Raw genomic sequence first — 23,546 nt, forward strand, 5'->3', positions numbered from 1 at the left:
CAGGCACTTACAGATGGCCAAGCATATGATATAATAATACCATGTGAAGAGAGAGACAGGGTAAAGTTTCTTCAGGCAGTGGGGTGTTTGTCATACGTACATATTCCTGCTCCATGCGGCCATGCCTTCTCTCTCGCCCCTCCATCCTCATCCTCGTTCTCTCTCTCCTCCTCTCGCTAGTGCTTTTCATGGCTGGAAGATTCTTGGTTTGGGAAGATGGTGAGACATGACATCTCAGAGCTAGCCCTGCTACAAGAAAAAGGAGCGCAGGAAGAGGTGACAGATAGAAAGACAAGCTTGCAAAAAGTAGAGGAACAATGCATTGAGCTAGAAATAGATACGCATTAGTTTATAATACTCTGAATAACAATAAAATAAACATTACATGCGCTCGTGAAAACCTTTGTTCTGAAATAAAAGGTGCTAGTATCTAGTATATATGAGACTACACATCATAATTAAAGTAGCAAGTTAAAAAAATAAAAAAACAATATCTGATATTCTTTGGAACAATACAAACTTGCAAATCCCCTTGAAATTAAGATCTATTTCTACAACCAGTTGCTTCAAATAAAGTTCACGCACTGCATACATTGTTGTTACCAACCAAACACACTGCTCCACTAAACCCTGTTGTCAGTGTGTGGCGTGAACACACTGGCCTTGTGCCATTCAGCCATTCATCCTCACACAAAATGTACTAGTACTATTACGATGTACCATCTAACTCGAAGCCGGCCTAAAAAAGAAGCTTCCCAATTGCCCCAGTGCTACAGTGAAGCAGCTACCATGGCAGATCAAGTGAAAGATCAGAAATGAGAGAGAGAGAGAACGACCAAGAGATGTCGATCAAGCTACTATGTATCATAACCCCTGAACATTGTACTCTCTGATGTGTTAGAGCCCCAATTAAGTCGATGGTCAGCAAAAACACACATGAACTCGCGACGAAGAACACCAAGAACCAACTCCAGGAAAGAGACCAAACACTCCCATGTCACGGCGACCACCACCAATGGCAACCTCTTATTGAACCCTTGTCTCTACTGCATGCCTAGGTCTCCAGTCGCCCATGCACGCTCGCACGGGGCCTTTGCATGAGCCATGCATGGCGCCGCCGCGTTACCAAGAAGCGCCACTGCCGCCGATCATGCCGTTCCAGAATCCCGGCGTGTCGTGCCCGGCACTGGGGCCTCCACCGCCTTGCTCCTTGTTGTGGTCAAATTGAGGATGGCCGCTGTTTCCATCGCCGGCGCCACCGCTTGCACCAGCGGCCACACCGCCTCCTCCAGAACTGACCGGCGGCTTCAAGTCCTCGAACGGGAACAATAACCTGCCCGCGTTCTCCGGCAACCCCGCGCTGGAACCGTATCCGGACGCGGCAGCACCGGGCCCCGGGCCGTGCGCGTCCAGCGAGAACCCGAGCACGCTCTGTGACGGTGGAGGTGGCGGCGGCGGCGCGCGGAACTCTCCGAGCGCGAACCCTGCCGCCGCGTAGTCTCCCGGCATCGGCATGGGCATCTGCAGCGGCATGTAGCAGCCGGAGCTCCGCAGCAGCTCCATCGCCGAGAGAGCACCGACCGCGGGCCCCGCGCCGCCGCCGCCGCCCCGGCCGTTGCCCGCCATTGCGCCACCGGAGTTGCACACGTTGCTGCTCTCCAGGCTCGGGAACGCCGCGAACTCGGGCGCGTGCAGGCCGCCGTGGTGCGGGAACGCCAGGTTAAGGTCCTGCGCGCCCTCGTGCGCCAGCTTCGGGTTCTTGGACGCCGCCCCGGCTGTGCTGGTCATAGACGAGCTGGTGACCGAGGCGGAGGTGGAGGCAGACGCGGACGACGACGAGGAGCGCTTGTTCTTCCGGGAGCCGCCGCCGACGGGCACGTTCCGAAGGGACCCGCCCTCCGTCCAGTAGCGGCGGCACGTCTTGCAGAAGTAGCGCGGCTGCTGGAGGCTGTAGTTGTTGTAGTAGCAGAACTTGGTGTTGGTGGAGTTGCACCGCGGGCAGTTGAGCGCCTTCTCCTTCTGCGGCCGCGCGCGCCGCTCCGTGCTACCCGCGCCCGCCACGGCCGGCGGTGCGGGGGCGCGCAGGGCGCCGCCCCCAGCCACCGACGAGGGCGCCGGCGGGTTCGGATTGGAGCCCTGGCTCGTGTTCGCGGCGGCGCCCGCGTTGGCAGCCATGAGCATCTCCTCCATGGGCTTCACCAGCCCTAGGCTCTGTTGAGGGCACGCACATGGTGCAGCAGCAGCAGCACACCATCATCAGAACGCAGACGATCAGCACCAAGTTAGTTAACAACCAGAGCAACAAGAAGCAAGAACAAGTGAACAAAAATAGCATGTGGGCATGCAGATGCAGCAGGGAAGAGGGGGGAGAGCTGGATGTGGGGATGCTAGAATCTTTATGGTGCAACTAAGAACCAAGCAAAAGGATACAAAGGCGGATTAGAGAGAGGGAAAAGGAAAAGGGAGAAGAAAGGAAAAGGTGATGAGGCCGGCCGGGGAAGAAAAGATGAAAGAGAAACACAAGACACCACAGCACAAAACACACCTTTGCTTGTGCTCTTGTAGGGTTGTGTGTTGCAGTAGTACTGCCGCTGCTGCTTCTGCTACACATCACCAAGACATGGCTGCTCTTTTGATGCAAGGGGTGGTGAGCCGAGGAGAGAGAAGGAGAAAAGCCATGGAGAAAAAGAGAGGATAAAAAGGATGATAGAGAGGAAAGGGGGATTAGAAAGGGAGGAAAAGAAAGGTGGTAGTGTGTGTGCTGCTTTCAAGGATTAAAGGTCGAGGGGCAGCAGAGGATTAAAGCCACAAAGGCCTCACCCCAAAGCCTATGGATGAGATAGATGCTGATGATGGTATGCATAGATCTATACGAAGGATATAAAGGAAGAACAGGACCCAAGAAGAAACGGAAGGGAGCAGGAGAGATCATGGTCTCATCAAAAAAAGCGCAGCACGCACCAAGAACAAGGGCACAGAGAGGAAGATGAACAGCAACAGGATCGAGAAGAACAAGGGACCAAATTCTCACAAACGATGCATGACCCGGGTTGTTAGATGCATGTGGTAAAAAATCGATCTTTGATTTGCAAGAAAAATTTACCTGCTGCCAGTGGGCTGCATCCATGCAAGATCTCCTCCAATTCCTTCGCTACCCCCACAATTCTTGCTTGTTGGATGTCGTCGGAGTTTGAGGAGATATGGGAGGAAGAAGATGAGGAGGAGCGCTTCTGCTTGAGCAAAGAGGAGGGAGGGAGAGAGAGAATGTCCTGTGGTTGGCCAGTGTGAGTGGAATTATGCCCCTCTCTCTCTCTCTCTCTGCGCTCCTCTCTCTCTCTCTATCAGCTGCCCTCCTCTCTTCCCCAATAGCTAATCTAGTAGTGGAGGATTCTTTTTTAAAATATTTTTATGCACCTCTCAGCTGAACCTCTCCTCATCACCAGTGATGGAGATGAGGGAAAATTTTGGAGCACTGTGTTTGGCCCGTAATTGTGGCAAAATTTAATCCTGCTGTTGATAAGTAGGCAGCTGCTGAGAGGAGCTTGCGTTCTTGCTCATGACTCATGAGGTCCACAGCAGTCAACCGGCCGGGATTCCACGGAGGAACGCGGCGGAGGAAGCCACCATGGGAGGAAGTCCTGGGAATGGCGGTCTGTGGGGCCTCTCACGTGCGTGGGGCGGCGCGGCACGTGCGGCCACCCCGCTTAATTCCCTGGGCGTCACTGTTTAGTGCTGCCTTTCCTGTTTGAACTTTTCCTTCGTGTGCGACGTGGCACCTGCTTCTTTGATTTTCGGTATAGTGTTGCTCAATGTAATTCCTTTCTTCACCTATAAGCACTTCAATGGCATAGTTTTAACCTAAAGATAAAAGCAAACTTTAAATTTAAAATTCAAGTATGTTTTCCTTTTGTGTGCTTAGGTCAACCAAAGGTGTGCGGAACTTTTTGAAATTCAACAGGACCCTGAAACTTCATGGAAAATAATATTGTTCTGAAATCCTACAAGTTTGACGCACTAAAATGGACGATTCATATATTTCTTGTTAAAGAAATCAAATATATACATTTAAAGGACACTACCAATGCACGTACTCAAGACACACCTCTTTGTACCATGGCCTCAACTATTTTTTGAGGAAACAGGAGTGGTTTTATCCCCTATCTGATTAATATATAAAAAAGAAAGTGATTAGTATAGAAATTAGGGGAGGAAAAGCAAAAGATGGAAAAGCAGTTATGGTCAACTATTGTGTCGAACTAGTAGTCTTTTGACTAATTTTCATGAATCATTTTAGTGGGTTTTGCCTCTTGTTACGGTGGATGTCCATAACGGAATAAACAATAGAAGTATAATTGTTGTCTAGATATTTCTGTAGAACTACCAAGCTAAAAGGTTGTATATGGTTCCAATGTAGTTCCATTGGGTTGGTTAGTGGCGCACACGCAAATAGCACCTTGGGTTGTTTAATTTGTTTTTTCCTACTTACCACGAAGGTGTCTAAAAAAGTTATAGCACCGTGCAACACATAATACCTTGATGAAATGAAGAGTTAGCGTGCTTTGAGGGTTTTCAAGTTGAAAAAGGTCATTTTAAAAATAGAAACAGAAGGTATGTGAAATATTTCCATTTTTGTAAGGTAGCATTAGCGCACACCGCTAGGGTGGTTGGCTGGTTGCTACACAAAAGAGAAGTTCTAAATCGACAGGAAACTAATGCCTGCCTCTAAAGTGTGCAACTTGGCATCGATGAGAATATGTCATTTAAATTCTGAGATTGTTGCACAAATCGTGTTATCATATAAATTATGTTTGCAACGACTGTTTTTTGTTTTTGGCTCCTAAAGACATCACCCACCGTTGAAGCTCGTAAAGAAACTTTCGCTCTTCTCTGCTCTTGTGCTTCTCCAGAGTGTTTGTTTTCTCGAATAATGTTGCAGGTACAAATTGTTTATATAAAGAATTTGTAACTAGGAGATTATTAGATGTCTTAAATTTAGTGTTCTCCCTGTGTTACTACTAGATATATGGTGTTTAGCATAAATTAATTACTAATTCATTTTCTATGGCTTCAAAAACTAGTTCATTTTTAATTTAACGAATCGACTGCGAACGTAGATAGTAATGGCATAACACTTGTACGCGCAAATTTGTCCTGTGTTTTTTTTGCCCCTCAAAGTCCTTTTTTTACGCTTTTCCCCCTCAAAGTCCTAGTTGCGGCGCTTGTGTAGCTACAACTAGAAAAAAAACATCCCGTCTCATCCGTCATCCACTGCAATTTGCAAGGGACCAATCAAGCCCATCTAGATTGCATCACCCTGCCAATCTGTTACATGCTACGTTCACCTCCCAACCATTCCGGTGTCTCCCCCTCGAGAGGTGTACCTGCTAGAACATCGACTTCAGCCTAAAAAACAGAAAGATAAAACGACCATGAGATCAGCTGACTGAACTGAACAGCATGCTTCCCGCTCTTGGCTCGAAAAAAAAAACCGTTTGCTTCAGGGTCACTCCACCGGTGGCCGGCCGGCCCGCCGGCCGGCCATCATCGTGTAGTAGACAGTCAGCTCGGCTCGACAAGTCCTCGGAGTTGTGCATGCTTGAAGGAACCTCACGCCGCCGCGAGCCCGATCAGCACCCACGAGTCCACGACCAATGATAGCGCCCTCGCCTCGCCTCGCCGGCCGATCGATCGATCGGTCGAAGTCCATACAGCTCGTGCAGGCGTCGATGGCAAGCGAGCAGCGGCCACGGCAAAGTCACAGTGCCCGCCCTGCACCCGGTGGCGTGGTGCCCTGCGCGCGGCTGGTGGCGCAGACGTGCGGCTGGCCCCCGCCGGCCCGCCCGGAACGATCGCGTGGCACCCGAGCCCCGGCCAAGTAGGGCCCCAGCTCGCACGCATTCCGCTCCGACAACGGAAGGCACGCCCGCGCGCAGGGCTGACCCCACCCGTCGGCCCCGGCTCCCTAGTGGCCAGAGCTTGCACGGAGGCCTCTCGGCGGCGAATGGCGCGCGGGCATGATAGCCGATGAGTACCCTTGCTGGCACGATGGCGCCATCGGCCGGCGGGCGCATCATCGCGTGCCCCCCGCTCGTCCCGGCCGGGCTGTCGCGCCCCGTCTCCGAAAAGGCCTCGTTTGGGCATGCCCCCACGTACCTCGTCATCTCCTCCTCCCCATCCATCGCCAAAGGCGACCAGAAATGATGCAACGGAACGAGGAGAGTTTCACGCACACGCCAGCTAGTCCTCCACGATGGTAACATTTTGCACAGGAGGAAGAAACAGGGAAAGGGCAGAGACGGAGAGCCCGCCCCAGCTCTCCTTTGTCCGGTCCTGCGCAATTTGTCCGGTCCTGCGCAAATCCACGGCCTGTTCCTTTCCCGTGCGCTCCACGGAGTTCTTCCGTCGGCTAGCGCTAGCACACACCCCAGGATCGATCGGGGTTTCCCAGCGACGTCGACAGCGCCGGCGGATGGCGAAGAAGAATGTCGTCAGCCATGGATTTTCTCGGCGCTGACCCGGGTCCTGCAACCCGGAGATTTTCAGGCTCCCCTGCACCTGCAGCAGAATAAAGCAGCTAGCGTTCGGTGTAACATTCAGGTAAAGAAAGCAGCGGTCCTGATCAAGTACGAGCGCCATTAGTCAGCCTAATCTTGCACACCCTTTTTCAGAGGTAGAAGATGAAACAGAGACGCTGCTTTTCCCGAGCCATCATCGTCCCCGGAGACCGACCTTAGCGCCTACTCGATCCGGTCTAGTCCTAAAGCTGGCCGGGAAAAAGAAGGTCCGGATGGAATAAGAAACACTTCGAATAAAGATGCACGCGGCCGGTGACTCGAAGGTCTGAAGGGAATAAGGACCCCGGCCGTTGAGGTTCAGGGGGCCGGCCGGGGATTGACCCGTGCCCTACCCCAGCTACTATCGCTTTCGCCATTATTCGTCTTGTTTTTCTTTCTTTTCCTCCTCGCCTGGCCTGAGTGAGCGAGCAGCGTGTCCGATTTGTTAAGCGGGGCAATCATTGCTGAATCCGCTTGAGAATCGCCCTGTCCCTCGGTGTGGCCCATGCAAGTTCCAGGATTATGACAATTGTGCTGATACCCACTTAGCCATCACAGCTTGTTGAACCACAGTCCAGTTAGGTTCCAGGATCCCGTCTCTGCCATAGTTGTGCCTGATTCCTTCCCCCCCCCCCCCCCACCCCCCAACCTGAAATGGTTGTGGCAGTGCCTGATTTTTCTTTTCCTTTTCAAACGGCTGTGGTGCCTTTTTTTTGCCACAGAAACTATGGCATGGCACACTTTCTAAGCTTATTTATCTTATCTAGCTATATGTACAAATTACAAAGCATGCCTTACTTAACGCTTTGCTCACCAATGCCAAATCTTGGTGGTGGCCGCTGGTGCTAGCTTGGTTCAAATTTGTGATCATCAGGGGTAACATGCTAGTAAGACAGGACGTTGTTGGCGTTTTCCCGGGAAACAAGGAACAGAGGGCCCTGACTTGCATCCACTTTGAAGAACCTGTCATCCTGCTCTCTTTCTCATCAGCACAAAAGGTTTTTTCCCGCTAGCTTGGTAGCGCGGCTTTCCCGCGTCCCATCAGCGGTTTTTTAGTGCGCTGCTGGGGCTGGGCATCCATGGACAATTGGACATGCATTGAGTCCCTCCCCTGTCAACATTGCTCTCTGCATCTGATGAGGGCCACAACAAGATCTCGGTATCTCACTTCCAGGCCATTGTGCAGGCCGGAAACCATGGTTGAATTCTCTCCACAGACTACAGCCCATGAGTAAAAATTCTTCAGTGCAAGCCTAGCTTGTTAGCTGGTAAGAGTGGTGGTGTGGTGTAGTAGAACCATGCATGCTGTGTACTTCTAATAATTCGGCGAGTGTGGACGGATTGGAACTCAGTGGGAGGGGGATCAAATGTTTGCAAAGCGTGGGGCAAAGTGTGAAGTAGCCGGTCCAATCGCCACCCTGTCCTCTCTCTCCAGGACTCCAGGTTGGATCTCTCTGAGGCTGTCTCCAGCGATATCCTCTAAATCTCATCCTCTATTTCCATCCTCCATATCAACTTCATTCTCTATACCAAATTTAACTCCAACAACGTCCTCTATTTCCATCCTCTATACCCCACAATTTTATTTTTCTATCATTTTGTTCCAACGACCGTTTCCCCCGAGCGCAACGCCCCGCCGCCCGCGCCCTGCCCCTGCGCCGCCCGCGCCCTGCCCCTCCGCCCGCCGCCCCGCGCCCGCGCCCCGCCCCTCCGCCCGCCCGCCCGCGCCTGCTCCGCCCCTCCTCCGCCTCCGCCCACGCCCCTCCGCCTCCATCCCCCTCCGCCTCGGCCCCCCTCCGCCTCCGCCCGCCTCCGCCTCGGCCCCCCTCCGCCTCCGCCCGCGCCTGCTCCGCCCCCCTCCGCCTCGGCCCCCTCCGCCTCCGCCCCCTCCTGCTCCGCCCCCTCCGCCTCCGCCCGCGCCTGCTCCGCCCCCCTCCGCCTCCGCCCGCGCAGCTCCTCCGCCTCCGCCTCCGCCCCTGCTCCGCCCCGCCCGCCCGCGCCGCTCCTCCGCCTCCGCCCGCGCCCTCCGCGCCCGCCGCCCTCCGCGCCCGCCGCCTCCGCTCGCCTCCGCCTCGGCCCCCCTCCGCCTCCGCCCCCCTCCTGCTCCGCCCCCCTCCGCCTCCGCCCGCGCCTGCTCGGCCCCCCTCCGCCTCCGCCCGCGCCGCTCCTCCGCCTCCGCCTCCGCCCCTGCTCCGCCCCGCCCGCCCGCGCCGCTCCTCCGCCTCCGCCCGCGCCCTTCCTCCGCCTCCACCCGCGCCCCTCCGCCTCCGCCCGCGCCCCTCCGCCTCCGCCCGCGCCCGCCCGCGCTCTCCTCCGCCTCCGCCCCCCTCCGCCTCCGCCCGCTCCTGCTCCGCCCCTCCTCCCGCGCCCGCCGCCCTCCCGCGCTCCGCCGCCCTCCGCCCGCCGCCCCTCCGCGCCCGCGGCCCTCCCGCGCCCCGCCGCCCTCCGCCCCTTCGCCCCTGCTCCCGCGCCCGCCGCCCCTCCGCCCTCCCGCGCCCGGCGCCCCTCCGCCTCGCCCCTCCGCTTCGCCCCTGCTCCCGCGCCCCTCCCGCGCCCGCGCGGAAGCTGGTGAAGATGCGGGCGTGGGCGACGGGATGGAGCACGCTTGCTCTGTGCGGGACGGAGAGCTCGTGCTCCATTTTACCGCACGGGATACGGTTTACCGCTGGAGCACTACCGGGTGCTACAGTATCCGTCAAAATAGGGAACAGACCCCTTTACCGGATGCCGGTGGAGATAGCCTGATGACCGCCTGATGCCGCCATTTGAACGAGCTCGATCAGCAGCGGCAAATACACCTAGGACTAGCCTGGCCTGGTGCTGTTTGCCCTAGCTAGCCAATTATTCCGCATCACGCAGTGCCACCAGCTGATAGCTAGTGTGTGGGGCAGGACCGAGTTTGTTTATAATTGGATTATGTGACATGATGCTTTCTGATCTCACTCACTGTGTGCTGAAGCCGCTAGCTGGCGCTGATGTGATCGGTATGATCGTCGCTTTTCTGCTGGGAGATCACGCTCATCGCTCATGCAGTGCTCTAGCTATGCCGTTGCATGCATGTATTGTATAATCTTTGCACTTGTATAATACTGGAAGGATCAATCCCGGCCACTTGGAGTTAATTAAGTGTGGCTCGTTCATAGGAACATGTGTTGCGTCGTCATTATGGACGGTAGCAACTACGGAGTAGTTTCCATTGTGCAATCATCCTTGTGAGCCCGTAACCAAAACTTACTGATCGAGAAAAAAAATGGAGAGGAAAAAAAGAGTCAGGAGTTCTAAAAGACACGGGATTCTGGGAAGCCAACTGGCTTTGCTGCCATCTGACACTAGGACAAGCTTTACTTCACGTCAATTGTACCCCGTGCAGCCGTGCTTGTTGTTTGCCTCGCCCTGTCCGGTGCCGCCGTGCACCCAAGGAAGAAGTTTTAGAACCTGTTGCTAACTCTCACCTGTTGCTCCCCGTGCGGTGTCCATCATTCTGCTGTGGCTGCGAAAGTACAGCGCAAGACACTTAACAAGGAAACAAGAGAGATGACAGTGAACAAATAAAGGTCGAGAAGGATCTCAATCTGGTGACAAGTGAGGATCGATGGAATTCAATCTGGTGGAATAAGGCCTTCCATAGCGTGCGAGCGGGGCTGGAAATAAAAAGGGCATCACTCTACGAACACAGGTACCGCTCTCGTTGTGCAGCAGCGGCAGGCATTGCTTGTGGGTCCCATGTCACAGTAGAATAAATAAAATAATGAAGCATCAGTAAGAGCAAGCGACAGCAAAACTTCAGTTTTTTTGTTTGTTTATTCGATGGGCATCGGCGTTTGTAGGTTTATCGCTACCAGGCTCTGTTGGTTTCCGGTCCTAGAGGGGTCACATCAAAAAGAATCTTATTATTTAGAAGTATTAAATAAAGTCTAATTACAAAACTAATTGCAGAATTCAGGGCTAATTCGCGAGACGAATCTAATGAGGTATATTAGTCTATGATTAGCGGATGATTACTGTAGCATCACTGTGGCAAATTATGGATTAATTAGGCTCATTAAATTTATCTCGCGAATTAGCATCCATCTGTGCAAAAAGTTTTGTAATTAGGATTTATTTAATACTTCTAAATAATAAGATTCTCTTTGATGTGATAGGTCTAAAATTTAGAGGGTAGAAAACGAACACACTTTAGTTCGGGTATCGCGTTGCAGTGTTGAGAGTGAAGCCTATATACTCTCTTTCCAATTGGAGCATGCATCACTCAAACGATACATTGTGGAGGGTCTAAGTAAATAGATGAACAACCGGAGGAGGAGCCAGAGCCCAGAGAGGCAGAGAGCACGACGAGAGGAAGCGAGTGGCGGCGGCCCCCATCCGACGTTAACTCCACGCGGCAACCAGGCCTGGACCGCCCGCCCGCGTCGTCCTCCGTCCTCCTCCCCGCGAGTCGTGATGAGTAGTGGACGCCCCCGTCGGCGCGCAGGCAAGAATCCGGCGCTCGCCGTCGCCGATACGGGAGGACCGCGCGCCTTTCGGTTGCGGCCAGGCCAACTGCAGCTTTCTTTCAGGCCCCCGATCTCCCCCCCTCCCCTTTTAAAATCGGCATGTCGTTTGTAAACCCCCGCTTTCCAAGTGTACGTACAGTTTATAAACCATAGCTTATGGCTGCAAATCGCATGTCCCTCTCAGTCTCTCACCCTACCTTTTGTCCTGGAGCCTTTCGGTTCTTGTCCCTGGCTGCTTGGGACGACGCTGCCGGGCTGCTACTCTGGTAGGGAATCGTATGGATCCGCTGGGCTTCAGGCTTCTGGAACAAGCGGGAGAATGAGATCGCTCGCAACGGGACGAGCGGGCGGTGGCGGTTTTGGCCTGTTCCGGCGATGGGAAAATGGTGGTTGGTCAAGCAAGCGTGGGTGGGGGGGTGGGGGGGGGGGGTGGTGATCGTCGATCGAGCTCCATGCAGCAGGTCAAGCCGGTCTGAAGATGCGTGCGTGGCCTGATGGCCACCACTCTTTGGGCGAGGTTAGCTTTCACATGGCTGCTACATTCTTTAACTAGGTTTGCTGGAAACAAAACAAAACACGTCCAGTCGTTGCGAACCAATGTGAGCAGGAAATTGTAGTGCTCCCTTCTTGGACCTTGGCTGCTGGTCAAGCATGGATGGATAGCTGCAGGTAAGAAGCATCGACGCGTCGCGGTGGCGCCATGACATCGAGGCAGGTACGTCATCGAATCGGTTCTCTCAGGAGGAGGAGAATGTCCAGAAAAGGACCTGTGCAGTGGAACGAAAATAAAGGCGGCGAGAAAAGATAGGCTTGGCTTTTCTTTTTTTGACAGGCTGAGGGGATTAGGGGAATGTTCCTTTGCGGTGGAAAGCTGATTTCTTGACTCGATCGTCGTACGTGCGCACGCGCAGAACTAATCCCGAATTTGCACAGGCCGATGGGATACAGAGGATGGTGCCAACATATAGCTTTATCTAGCTAGGTCATCGACAGAACACTCCAATGAATACCAGTTGGAGACGCAACGCAAAGGATCTGTGAAGCTTGAAGAAGGCTGTGCTACAAGCCTACGAGGCCATACCAAAATTCAGCAGTTACCGGTCGATGCTATCTTTCCTGAAACGAGCGCGTGCTAGCTGAACGTCTCCACCGTCCGGTCAGCGGCCACTGGCGATATCTGAATGCAGCACTGCATGTTATAGAACAAAGTTTCCTTCATGTACACTGCTCCTGAACCATTTCTACTAAAACACGTTAGATGAAGCAGTCAGCACAATCACTCCCGGACCTCCGCACTGCCGCCAGGTGCCTGCTCGTTTTATTTACTTGTCTAACAAATCCGCAAATCCGAGTCGCGTTCTAACAAAAGAAAATGTTGCCCACGATTGGCCAGTGGAGAAGAATTTTAGTTTTCTCCATTATATTATACTAGATTTGTGCCTACGGGCGGTTCAAGATTTATAGTGCAATACACAGAGCATTCAACAAGGTAATAATTATTTTTAATCATGTTCCATCATATTGAGATAATTAAACAATGCTACGCAATCAGAGTATCCATTGGCAACGAACCCTACTTTATATTAAATAGGTCTGTGCATGTGCAACGCTGGAGGTGAAATTAGAGCATGGCAATACAATAAAGCATGACCACATATAATAAAACGTAGAAGCTACTGAAATTGAAGAGAAAGCATATTATTAAATCCAAAAGATGTTGCTTAAAGCTCAAAGATGGAAGAAGCACCTAAGTGCATATCTGCTCTTTTGTATCCATCATATATGTTAGTCACATGATCCATATTTCTATATAAAACTACAAGTCCTTAATTTTATCTACTCAAGAAAACCCTAAAAAGAATTCTAGTTAAATTTATTTCTTAACATATTTAGCCACCACAAAATCTGATCCTCTATTATTTAATCGTTGAAAAAAGGACCCATGGTCAACAAAAGATTAATATTGTCCAAAAAATTACCCTGAAGAATGACATTTCTCAACTTCTTAGTCATAAGAAGCAATATATAGCTCCTCCAGTCTTCTTGGGGTACTATACTAAAACCTGAAAGATATGGGAAAGTACCATGCCAAAAATCATCAGATCTGTATAAATATTATACAGTTTTCATATATTATTAGAATCTAACCAGGTGCCACGTTAGAATCAAGCCATCATGCATCAATTATCAGGATCACATCATAATCAAGCCATCATCCATCAAATTGTAGAAAGAGCAAAATATATTTAATCAGGCAATGAAATTACCTGGAAGCTTCCATCACCATTTGGAGGGTTTGGGATTTGGAGGAAAAGAAAGAGGACGATGAGGGGAATCTATTTTTTTTTACCTTACTTGCAGCGGGAATGAATCGTAGTGGCCGGATTTCGCCAGACAAGGAGGGCGATGTGGTGTGGTGGCGGCCGGCGAAGGTGGAGTTGGCGTTGGGAGGGTAGAAAATGATGTGCCGTGTGGGCGTGATTGACGGGCGTTGTGGAAAGACAGGGGCGAAGAGTGGCGGCGCAGGCGTGGGCTGTGTTTTGCAGATGGCAAGCACGGATGGCAGGATGAATCGATCGATTTGACGACATGCGGGATTTTAACGGGGAGGAGGGGCAACGTAGGAGCGAAAGTTTTTCCGCCATCTAAATTTTTTTAGTTGTAGATAAGAGATAATCCCTCCGTCCTAAAAAACAAGTCATTCTAGGATTTAAAAATTATCCCAAAAACAAATCATCTTATCCTATTTAGAAAGTACATGTGCATGCAAGAATCAATTAGTACTAAATATAGGTAATAAATAGGAGCAAACATGATCATTTTACCTTCTTGTTAATTTATTCTAAAATTTTTAGGATAATTTATTTTTTAAGGCGGAGGAAGTAGAGTCTATCTATATCCAAGTTTAGGTAGCTAGACTCCACGGGATGGAATGGATTCTCCATCAGCAGGCAGAAAAAAAAATTGCTCCCTACTACGCATTTTTAAAATGAAAAATGAAGCCCACTACCTTCCGCACATCGGATTGGTTGGTCGAGCTGAGCAGCGGGGCAAGCGAAGCGAGCGCCCGACAGCAAGCTCCAAAATTCAACGCCGGGTCCTCAACTGTCGCCTTCGTGACCTCACCGCCTCCACTCCCGAATATACAACTAATATGTTTCGCATCGATGGATGCGTCGTCCTCGTCCGTTGGGCGGGCAGGAGGAGCGAAACAGAATAAGAAATTGGCGCTGCCTGGGGGTCAAATCAAATCCGCCGCGTATCCGGCCCAACCCGTTCGCGTCGCGTCGCATCTGCGCGCGCGACGACGACGACCCTTCGGCCATTGACATCGGCGGGGGGGGGGGGGGGGGGCACACGTCACGGTAGGGGTGTGCACATTCCGGAGCCACGACCGGCGTCCGGCGAGCAGCTGTTTCTGCTTCAGTGCTTCGCTGCACCCTGTACGCGCAGCGCAGTGCTCATCCCCGGCGTGTAGCGTTACGTCACTGTGGAACACGTACCGAGAAGATTTGATGGCGGATGTAGCTTTGGCCGATGGCAGCCGGCCGTTCACACATCCATCGCCAGGATGGTCCGGCCGCCAGGTCTCAGTGGACGCGCGGGGCGACGGCCGGCCAACCACGCGAAGCGCCTGGCCAACCTTCCCTGTTCCGCACTGCCATCGCTCGATCAGGTTCAGGTCAACCGAACCGCCCCACGCCCAGCCGTACCACTACCCGACTCGGCACATGCACGACGGGCACGCGCGACACGAGTCGCTGGCCGGCCGCGGCGGTGCCGGGCGCGGTGGGTGGCCGCGCCCGCGCGGCCTGGGTCAGTTTGTCCTCGCGCTGTGCTGCGCTGACTGCTGACCTCGCCGGAGTCCTCTCGCGTCTCCGTGCGGTTGGGGGTGGGGACGATAGGTCGAGCCTAATGGAGCCACGGTGGAGGTCGCTGTCGTAGCTAGGGCGGGCGCGGCACCGGAACCTGGCACCTCCGCTCCGGTCCAGGGCGCTCCAGGTGCGAGTGCGAAAGGTAACGCGCGCCCGCGGGGCGCGGCGCGGGGGCCCCGCGATGCCTCCGCCCCGCCGGTCTCCACTACCGCGCTGCCGTGGTCTCGAGCTTCCACTCCTTTTGTTTTTGTCTCGGTTCGACGGCGGGGAATTTCCGTGCGTCAGCGACACCGCCCGGCCGTGCAGCAGCGCAGGTGCACGCCCCGCGGCTTGGCACGTGGAATGGGAGAGTTTTCTCCTGGATGCGTACCAGCGCGCCTACCAGTCGGCAGGGAGAGGAATACGCAGGATGAGGCTCGATCCCAGAAGCTTTTTTGTTGCTGTGCATGTGCATGATCTTGTTTTGTTGGCCGGATTGACGGATACAGGATACAAACAACAAGCGTAGCAGCGCACACTGCAACTCTGCAAGTTGCCTTGCCTTTGAAATTCCCTCGACAAAGTTGGAATGGAAGCTAGCAGAAATAGCAGGTGGGCTAGAAATCTAGCCCCGATCCAGAGCATAATAGAGGCCCATCAGGCCACCATAAGCGTCCAAACATATCCTGGGCTCAAATCTCCTTTCCTTATGTTTTGCGTCTGGACCTATTTATTCCTCACCTGATGAATTGAATAATCTGCAATGTCGTCGTGCAAATAAAACAGATTTGGACGGCTCAAAAAGAAACAGAGTGGAAGCCCAACTCTGTCCAGCCCACTCGACGGGATAAATGGGCCGCCGCTCCTTCGGTCCTTCTGCCTCGCTGCATCATCGTCGCTTCCTTGCTATGCTTTCTGAGGCAGTCCGGCAGACAGCCAGATATGAACTCGGTGATCGAGAAAGGGCGCCAAGCAGGGATGAGAGTGGAAATGGAAAATCTCGTCCACCAGGGTTCGTTTCGCGAAAAAGGGGTGAGCACTTGCTTTCTTCTTCTGGTTCTTCTTATAAACAAGTGTAGAAAAATTCCGGCTCGTTTGACTGCCGATCGTTTCCAGCAAGGCAGCAAGCAGCACCTGCACTGCACCGGAAACGGAAGCGTCCGAGGGCCGAGCCGCGAGCGCGCGCGCATGCGTGGCACGCACCCCTCCCGCCAGGCGCCCGCCCCGCTCGCCACCTTCCCAGCTCTCTCCATCACCCCTTTCCGCTCCCCACTTCCTCCCCCAGTCCCCCGCCAGGCGCCAGGCCGCCAGCCTCGCCGCCACGGCAGACGCCCCGCGCCGCCCCGCGAATCTCGGAGAAAAGGTGAGCCCCTCGCGCGCCCCTCCTCCTGGTTCGGTTGGCTGTCGCGTCGGTCGGGCCGCCGCCATCGTGCGGGATGCGGAGTCGATTGGTGGGGGATTCTAGGGTTTGATGATTTATAGGTGCGGCACGATTCGATTAATGTTGCTTGCCCCCCTCATTCGATCTGGATTTCGCAGCCTTGCAGGTTTTGGGACACGGCACGACGATGGTGGGGGTCGGGGTGGAGTCGCCGGCGCCGCACGCGGCGCGCATGTTGAGGCCTGGGAGGGTCTCCGCCAAGCGGTCCTGGCCGCCCGGGTGCGGCCGTCCCCCGCCTGCGCCCCCGCCCGCACCGGCCCCCGCGGCCGCGGCCGGCGATGGGGAGAACGGCGTGGATGGCGGCGCCGGCGTCCTGAGCGGCAGAGCGGGTGAGGCGATCGCCCCTGCCGCCGTTTCGCCTCCGTCCCAGAACGGCTCCCTGCTTCGGCAGCAGGGCTCGGGGAATAAGGGGGAGGAGGCGGTCGGCCCCGCCGCCGTTTCACCCGTTGCCCAGAACGGCGCCCTGCCTCGGCAGCAGGGGATGGATAAGATGGAGGAGGCGGTCGGCCCCGCCGTTGCTTCAACTGTGACTCAGAAGGACGACATGCCTCCGCAGCCGGGGTCTAATAAGGTTGAGGAGGCGGCTGCCCCCGCTGCTGTTTCACCTGCGGTTCAGAACGGCGACCTGCCTCAGCAGCAGGGGTCTGATAAGGTCCAGGAAGCTGCCGCTTTAGCTGCAGCGCAGAATGGGGCCCCTCATCAGCAGGTGCGAAACAAGGTGGAGGAGCTGGTTGTTCCTGCAGCTGCTTCGCCTGCCGCATGCAACGGCTCCCGCTCGCATGCCATGCCTCAGTTGGGTCCTCAGAGGGCAGGGGAGGATGGAGACAAGGGGGAGAATAAAGAGGCACAATTGCTGAGTGATGCAGGCGTGCTGTCGTTGGATGGTCAGGAGGGGAACAGGGTGTTTGAGGTGGCTGCACCACCGGTAAAGGTACTGGAGAGTTGTGGCATTGTTGGTGCTGCTAGTTCTGCGCAGAATGGTGGTGACGGTGCTGTTTGTTTGGCAGTCAAGGAGCAGGGAGATGGTGGCAGTGCCAAGGTGGGGAGGGAGGAGGTTGCTGCTGATGGGGATGCCATGGAAATGGGAAACAGAACAGGTGGTGGTGATTTAGAGAGGAAGGAAAATGGAGTTGCAGGAAGTAGAGCAAAGAGATGGTTGACGTCCGCTGTGAATCCACCACCCAAGAATAGGGCGGTCTCAGCAGTACGCAAATTTCCACCTGGCTGTGGGAGGACTGCTGTTACCACCAAAGGCAGTGGAGTTTTGGAGGTCTCACCCGTACAGACATTTCCTTCTGGCTGCAGAAGGTCTGCTGTTACTATTACAGACAGTGGAGATCAAGAGGGTTTGCTGTTAGAAGCCACACCTGTCACTAGCAGTGACACCATGGTGTCAATTCCAGTTTTAGGTGGGGCTGCTGCTTCAACATTAGCACAAGAGGCCTCTAATGAGAAATTGGAAGGCAAGAGAATGGTGGATGAAGGTCATAACTGGGCTCATAATAGAGTCCAAGTTCTAGATGATTTTGTTGGTACTGAACAAGATGGTGACCTGCAGCTAAATGTTGTCGCAAAAGCTACACTGGGAAATAGTTCCAATGAGAAGATGAAGGGGACACACTCACCGCATGAAGGGAAGCATGTAGCACGGGTAGTGGTGGATGATAAGATGAAAAATAAACTTGAAGGAAGCTTCAATAGGAGTACTCTTAGGACACCTTTGAGTGATCCCATTGATGCAAAAACAAAAGGAAAGAGTTTGGAGAGTGACGAGACAACTGTGGCATTGCTTTGTGATGCAAAGGCCTGTGTGGCAGAGAAGATGCAAAGTAAGACTTTGAGCACTAAAAAAGAAGTGACATGCTCAAATGTGAAAGTAAAGCAAAACAAGGTTGCTCGTAAGCTGAAGGGTGATGGTATAGGCAAGGGCAACTTACATAGGTCCGATAGGGAGTCCAAGTTTGGAAAACATGTTGGAACCAATCAAATTGAAGAAAATAATGGTCTGAACCTTGTGCCTGACCAACTAATTGTTCAAGCATTGATGGCTCCTGACAGATGCCCTTGGTCACGAGGAAGAAAGTCTGTTGCTAGGGCTTCCAAATCCCTTCCTCGTATGAATAAGCTTAAGGGACAATATTCTACTCCAAGAAAATTATTGACAGGAAAAGTGGCCTCCAGTGAACCGATCAACGATGAGACAATGGAGGACAATGACAATTCTAACCTGGAAGATGATGACAACTCCAAGGCGCTAGTCATGTATGGAGAAAAGCGAGAAATATGTGTTACGGTTCCTCCATCTGTTCCTGATGACTCCAAGGCGCTAGTCGTGTATGGAGAAAAGCGAGAAATATGTGTCACGGTTCCTCCATCTGTTCCTTTTGGGTCACACCATAGGCAACTTGGGGACCATGATGTGGATGCTCGAAGCAAAGTTAGGAAGTTGCTCCAATTGTTCCAGGCAATATGTCGAAAGCTTATGCAAGTTGAGGAACAAGGTATTCGCAGTGTTGGGAGGATTGACTTAGAAGCAATGTATGCTTTAAAGAAAGACCCTATCTATAAAAAGCTTGGGGCCATTGTGGGAAATGTTCCTGGTGTTGAAGTTGGCGATGAATTTCATTTTAGAGTTGAGCTATCTATAGTTGGTCTCCATCGCCCGAATCAAGCAGGTATTGACACTTCTAAGGTGAATGGTGTTCTAGTTGCTATAAGTATTGTTGCTTCTGGAGGCTATCCTGATGAGCTATCAAGCTCAGATGAACTAATATACACTGGCTCCGGAGGAAAGGCTGGCGGCAATAAAGATGCAGACGATCAAAAGCTGGAACGGGGTAATCTCGCTTTGAAGAATTGCATAGAAACCAAGACCCCGGTTCGAGTGATTCATGGGTTCAAAGGTCAAACTAAAAGCAAACTTGGTCCATCTAGAGGCAAGCAAACCTCGACTTTTATTTATGATGGGTTGTACGAGGTGGTGGAATGTTGGAAAGAAGGCCCGAAAGGTGAGATGGTCTTCAAGTACAAGCTACGGAGGATTGCAGGACAACCAGAATTAGCCCTTCACACAGTCAAGGCGACGAGGAAATCCAAAGTTCGTGAAGGTCTTTGTTTGCCTGATATATCTCAGGGAAGCGAGAGGATACCCATATGTGTCATCAACACAATTGATGACATGAGGCCAGCGCCATTTAAATACATCACCAAGGTCATATATCCAACTTGGTATGAAAAAGAACTTCCAGCGGGTTGTGACTGCACAAATGGCTGCTCGGACTCTATTAGATGTGCTTGTGTGGTGAAGAATGGAGGGGAAATCCCATTCAATTTCAATGGTGCAATCGTCGAGGCCAGGCCTCTCATATATGAATGCGGTCCATCGTGCAGGTAGGTCTGTGCACAAACTTAACAAATGCAAATAACCGTCAACCTGACAGAATGTTTTTTTGTTGTTATATAGTTCTGCTATGTTTTGTAACTTACCATATTTAAATTATAGACCAGGAGAAATTTTCCTTTCCTGTTCAAACTTATATGTGATGTCACATTAACGCTGACTGTTGGTTTTAGATCCAGATGACAGTGAGACATAAAAGGAAACATTAGGAACAGCAGAAGATTGTGGCATATCGAGAATTGGCCCACAAGATTTTGACAACAAGCAAACATCAATTAGCTTAAAACTGAGCTGATAATCCAGCTTTGTATGCAAGTTTGCTAACCAATTTTTCACCACTACCTGTAGGTGCCCTCCATCATGCCACAATAGGGTGAGTCAGCATGGTATCAAAATTCCACTAGAAATTTTCAAGACCGGTAAGACAGGTTGGGGTGTAAGATCCCTCAGTTCTATATCTTCAGGCAGTTTCATATGCGAGTATACCGGTGAGCTCTTGGAAGATGGAGAAGCTGAAAAGAGACAGAATGATGAGTATCTATTTGATATTGGTAGTAACTACCATGATGAAGAACTTTGGGAGGGGCTAAAATCAGTGGTTGGTGTACAATCTTCTACCTTGTCCTCCAAGACAATGGAAGGCTTCACAATAGATGCAGCTGAGTGGGGTAATGTGGGAAGATTCATCAACCATAGTTGTTCACCGAACCTCTATGCCCAAAATGTTCTCTGGGACCATGATGACATGAGGATGCCACATGTTATGTTTTTTGCTGTTGAGAATATCCCGCCACTACAGGAGCTGACCTACCATTATAATTATAAGGTAGGTGAGGTCCATGACAAGAATGGCAATGAGAAGGTTAAAAATTGCTACTGCGGCGCCTCTGATTGCTTTGGCAGGCTCTACTAGGACGTTGCTGACTGCTGTTAATTTTCGTGGCAAAGACTTCTGCCATGCCATTGCTGTACCCTCTTATTCTTCAGTTCATCTCGTACTTATCTGCATTCTGATGTTTACACTTAGTATCCAATAGATAAAAATGTGATCATATTTTGAAGAGATTGAGCAGCATTTGTTCTTGTTCTCATCTTGTAGAGGACATTCCGGTCCGTTGTACTGTGTTTCAAACTTTTAATGAAGTTTGCATGGAGCTTCTTTTTGTGATGATTTTTTTTCCTTTTGGGCGGAATAAAGCATGCTGTTGTCAGTTGAAATATTCAATAACATGAATCTGCAAGGTAGAAATGTCCAACTATGGCTCAGGGATGCGGCATTGAGGATGGAGAGGATGGTTGGGCCAGGAGGGGTCACTCAGGACATTGTGGAGAGCATCCACAGGAAATGGTGAGTGGATGAGGTGGTCAAGTTAACGTTTGAAGGCCCTCCGAGCCTGAACATGAATGGAACTCATGGTTTACTAGAGGTACCTAATTTTATGGTTCATGTTTATCTGCAATTTTTTAAATTCAGTGAATACTGATTAGCATTTGTGATCTTACTTTGCCAATCAGGACAGGACTTCAATGTGTTGTATAGGGTAAAGATCAGTTGTGTTGTATAGGGGAATACAATAACCTTCAATGCATGCAGTCATATGCTAAATTTACAGAAACTGATTCAAATAGTTCTGTGACAAGCCATAGAGGCAACAATTGCAGAAGTCAAGGGCAGATAGTGTGAAGTGCTCAACATTCAATGACAGTTCTCCCTAAAACTACAAGCCACAAAAAGGTTTGATTTTGATAGCTTCTTGGATCAGTTGGGAGCACGGTACAAGGATTGGTCTGGTTGAGGTCCTATCCCTGTTGATGCTAACTTGCGTCCCAGACTCCAAACCACCATCTGGGCTACTTCACTAAAAGATTACTGGCACCCTAAGAGATAACAGGTCTGCATAGATTTGCAAGGCAAGCTGCTCGTTTCTACCAAATACTCCCTCTATTTTTTACAATGCGTATTTCATTTCATTAGGACAAGGCTTTGGCCAACAATTACTCAATTAATTCTTCACTTGTGCGATACAAATCTATACCCATAAAAAGTATTTTTCAATACGAATCTAATGATATCAAGTTTGCGTCTGAATTTTCTTATACTGTCTTGTTAACTCTCCTATGATACACCTTTTCTAGGTTGTCATCCATCAGGTACATATGAAGGCTGCCAAGGAAAAAGAGGGTGTAAAGCTACTTCAAACAGTTGAGGTTGACCTGTTGTCAGATGATGATTATGTAGATGCAAGGCAAATATGATGACAAAAGGAACAATAAATGAGATTGCAGAAGAAATCTCCTCGAGGAACATGGAAAAATGCCTTTTCTACTCTCAAAGATCTTTGTCATAGCTTATTTTTTTGAGATATTTACCCCTTTTTTTGCCTTGCAAATGAAAGTTGATAGAAGCTGCTTTCTTTCCAGGAGGAAGGGGAGGAGGCTTATTTACAAACTTACAGCAGCAATTATGAATAAGATGCTAATGATAATTACAATGAATACTTTGAATCGGTGCAGCTTTCACCAGGAGAAGAGAAGCCAAAGTTCAAGGAAGATTTACCAGCGAACTGCAAGGCAATGCCATGACGCAGCAATAGAATATAGCTGGCAAGGGGTTAAATGTACCTTCATCTATTTTGACGGAACCAAGCGATTCTGGTGTTGTGATGCTTGTGCAGGCTGGACCACATGTGAAGCAGGTAAGAAACACTCCGTGTTTGATGGCTGTTTACATCCATGTTACAAAGATTGGAGATGCTGCAGTTATGTTTCTGATTACTATTTGATGGCTGTTTACATCCATGTTACGAAGATTGGAGATGTTGCAGTTATGTTTCTGATTACTAATAATAGGTTGCTTAAGTCGTCTCGCGATCAGTTTATTAGAGAGGCAGTCAAGTCACATGTTCTGTGAACTGAATGTTTAGATTGTTTTGCTCGACAAAGATTGCCAAGTACTGGGCATTAGGCACCTCAAGTCTAGTGAACTGAATCATTGGATGTGGGAAGAAATGGCATTTTCGTAATTATCTGTTGAGATTTGTAGGGCCAGATATGACAATGGAGGTTAGTTTGAGATTTGTCAGGAAGCTTTTTATCGAGTCTCTCTGGGTCTGCGCCTCAGTAGACTTGCTGGCTTATTTCGTGAATTATGGAATGATGTATAATGATTTTTTTTAAAAGAAATTCTTTGCTATCTCACTAAACGGATGCTATTGCTGCGCTGAGCCGCTGATCAGTAGTACTCCGTATGTTGGTGTAGAACATGCTCCAGAGGACTACGATTCAGACAAGACCAAAGAGTGGGGAGAATCCAGCAAGAGTACAAGACAGGGGTGGCATCGAGTAAGGAAGATGTGCACGAGAATCTTTTTGTTTCGGTACTGGATGGAAGGAGCCCCTTGTTGGCCCATTTCGTGTCACTGCAAAATTCACCAATACCCGGCCCAGCATTTTTCACGTGGCCTGTCCCGCTACCATTTGGGCCAACTGCATCTTTGCGACATCACCTGTGCTCTCTCTCTCTCTCTCTCTCTCTCTCTCTCTCTCTCTCTCTATCGGCATCTCGCGTTCGTCCTCGCCAAAACCAACACGGCATCGCGATCGCCGGAACTGTTCCCGGGGACGCACAGGATGGCTACTTCCGAACACCTAGCCAGCTCGACCGCAGCGAGCGGGCCAGGTCACCAGGACGAGCGCGGCGCAGCCAATGCCGTGGCCCCGCATGAGAAAGGAGAGCAGCGCTAGCAAGCTAGCTGCGTGCTCCGGCACGCATCGGCGGAGGGTCGAGCTCGAGCAGAGCTTGGC

The 23,546-nt window shown here is 51.4% G+C and overlaps 2 protein-coding genes and 1 long non-coding RNA gene across 6 annotated transcripts; 2 read left to right on the forward strand and 1 right to left on the reverse strand.

Annotated features, from left to right (window-relative positions):
- Nucleotides 1–388: 388 nt before the first annotated feature.
- Nucleotides 389–3,450, reverse strand: LOC112900124 (dof zinc finger protein 1-like). Of its 2 annotated transcripts, none has more exons than XM_025968872.1 (2): nucleotides 3,104–3,450; nucleotides 389–2,211 (listed from the first exon to the last, which is right to left on the reverse strand). In XM_025968872.1, exons 1-2 carry the CDS (start codon nucleotides 3,125–3,127, stop codon nucleotides 1,123–1,125), a joined length of 1,113 nt encoding a protein of 370 aa, XP_025824657.1. In that variant the 5' UTR covers nucleotides 3,128–3,450; the 3' UTR covers nucleotides 389–1,122. The 2 variants fall into 2 exon arrangements, with proteins under 2 accessions (XP_025824657.1, XP_025824656.1); XM_025968871.1 differs by lacking the exon at nucleotides 3,104–3,450 and adding an exon at nucleotides 2,546–2,780.
- A 12,414-nt stretch (nucleotides 3,451–15,864) lies between these two features.
- LOC112899159 lies at nucleotides 15,865–20,911 on the forward strand. Of its 3 annotated transcripts, none has more exons than XM_025967510.1 (4): nucleotides 15,865–15,933; nucleotides 16,018–16,264; nucleotides 16,441–19,732; nucleotides 20,091–20,911. In XM_025967510.1, exons 1-4 carry the CDS (start codon nucleotides 15,880–15,882, stop codon nucleotides 20,653–20,655), a joined length of 4,158 nt encoding a protein of 1,385 aa, XP_025823295.1. In that variant the 5' UTR covers nucleotides 15,865–15,879; the 3' UTR covers nucleotides 20,656–20,911. The 3 variants fall into 3 exon arrangements, with proteins under 3 accessions (XP_025823295.1, XP_025823297.1, XP_025823296.1); XM_025967512.1 differs by having other exon boundaries at nucleotides 16,441–19,736; nucleotides 20,091–20,451; XM_025967511.1 differs by having other exon boundaries at nucleotides 19,916–20,233.
- Nucleotides 20,912–21,878: 967 nt separating this feature from the next.
- LOC112899160 lies at nucleotides 21,879–23,242 on the forward strand. Its single transcript, XR_003230011.1, has 2 exons — nucleotides 21,879–22,438; nucleotides 23,002–23,242. It is a non-coding gene; the product is annotated as an uncharacterized LOC112899160 (long non-coding RNA).
- Nucleotides 23,243–23,546: the final 304 nt, after the last annotated feature.

This window comes from Panicum hallii, chromosome 7 (genome assembly GCF_002211085.1).
Source record: "Panicum hallii strain FIL2 chromosome 7, PHallii_v3.1, whole genome shotgun sequence".
Lineage (NCBI taxonomy): Eukaryota > Viridiplantae > Streptophyta > Magnoliopsida > Poales > Poaceae > Panicum > Panicum hallii.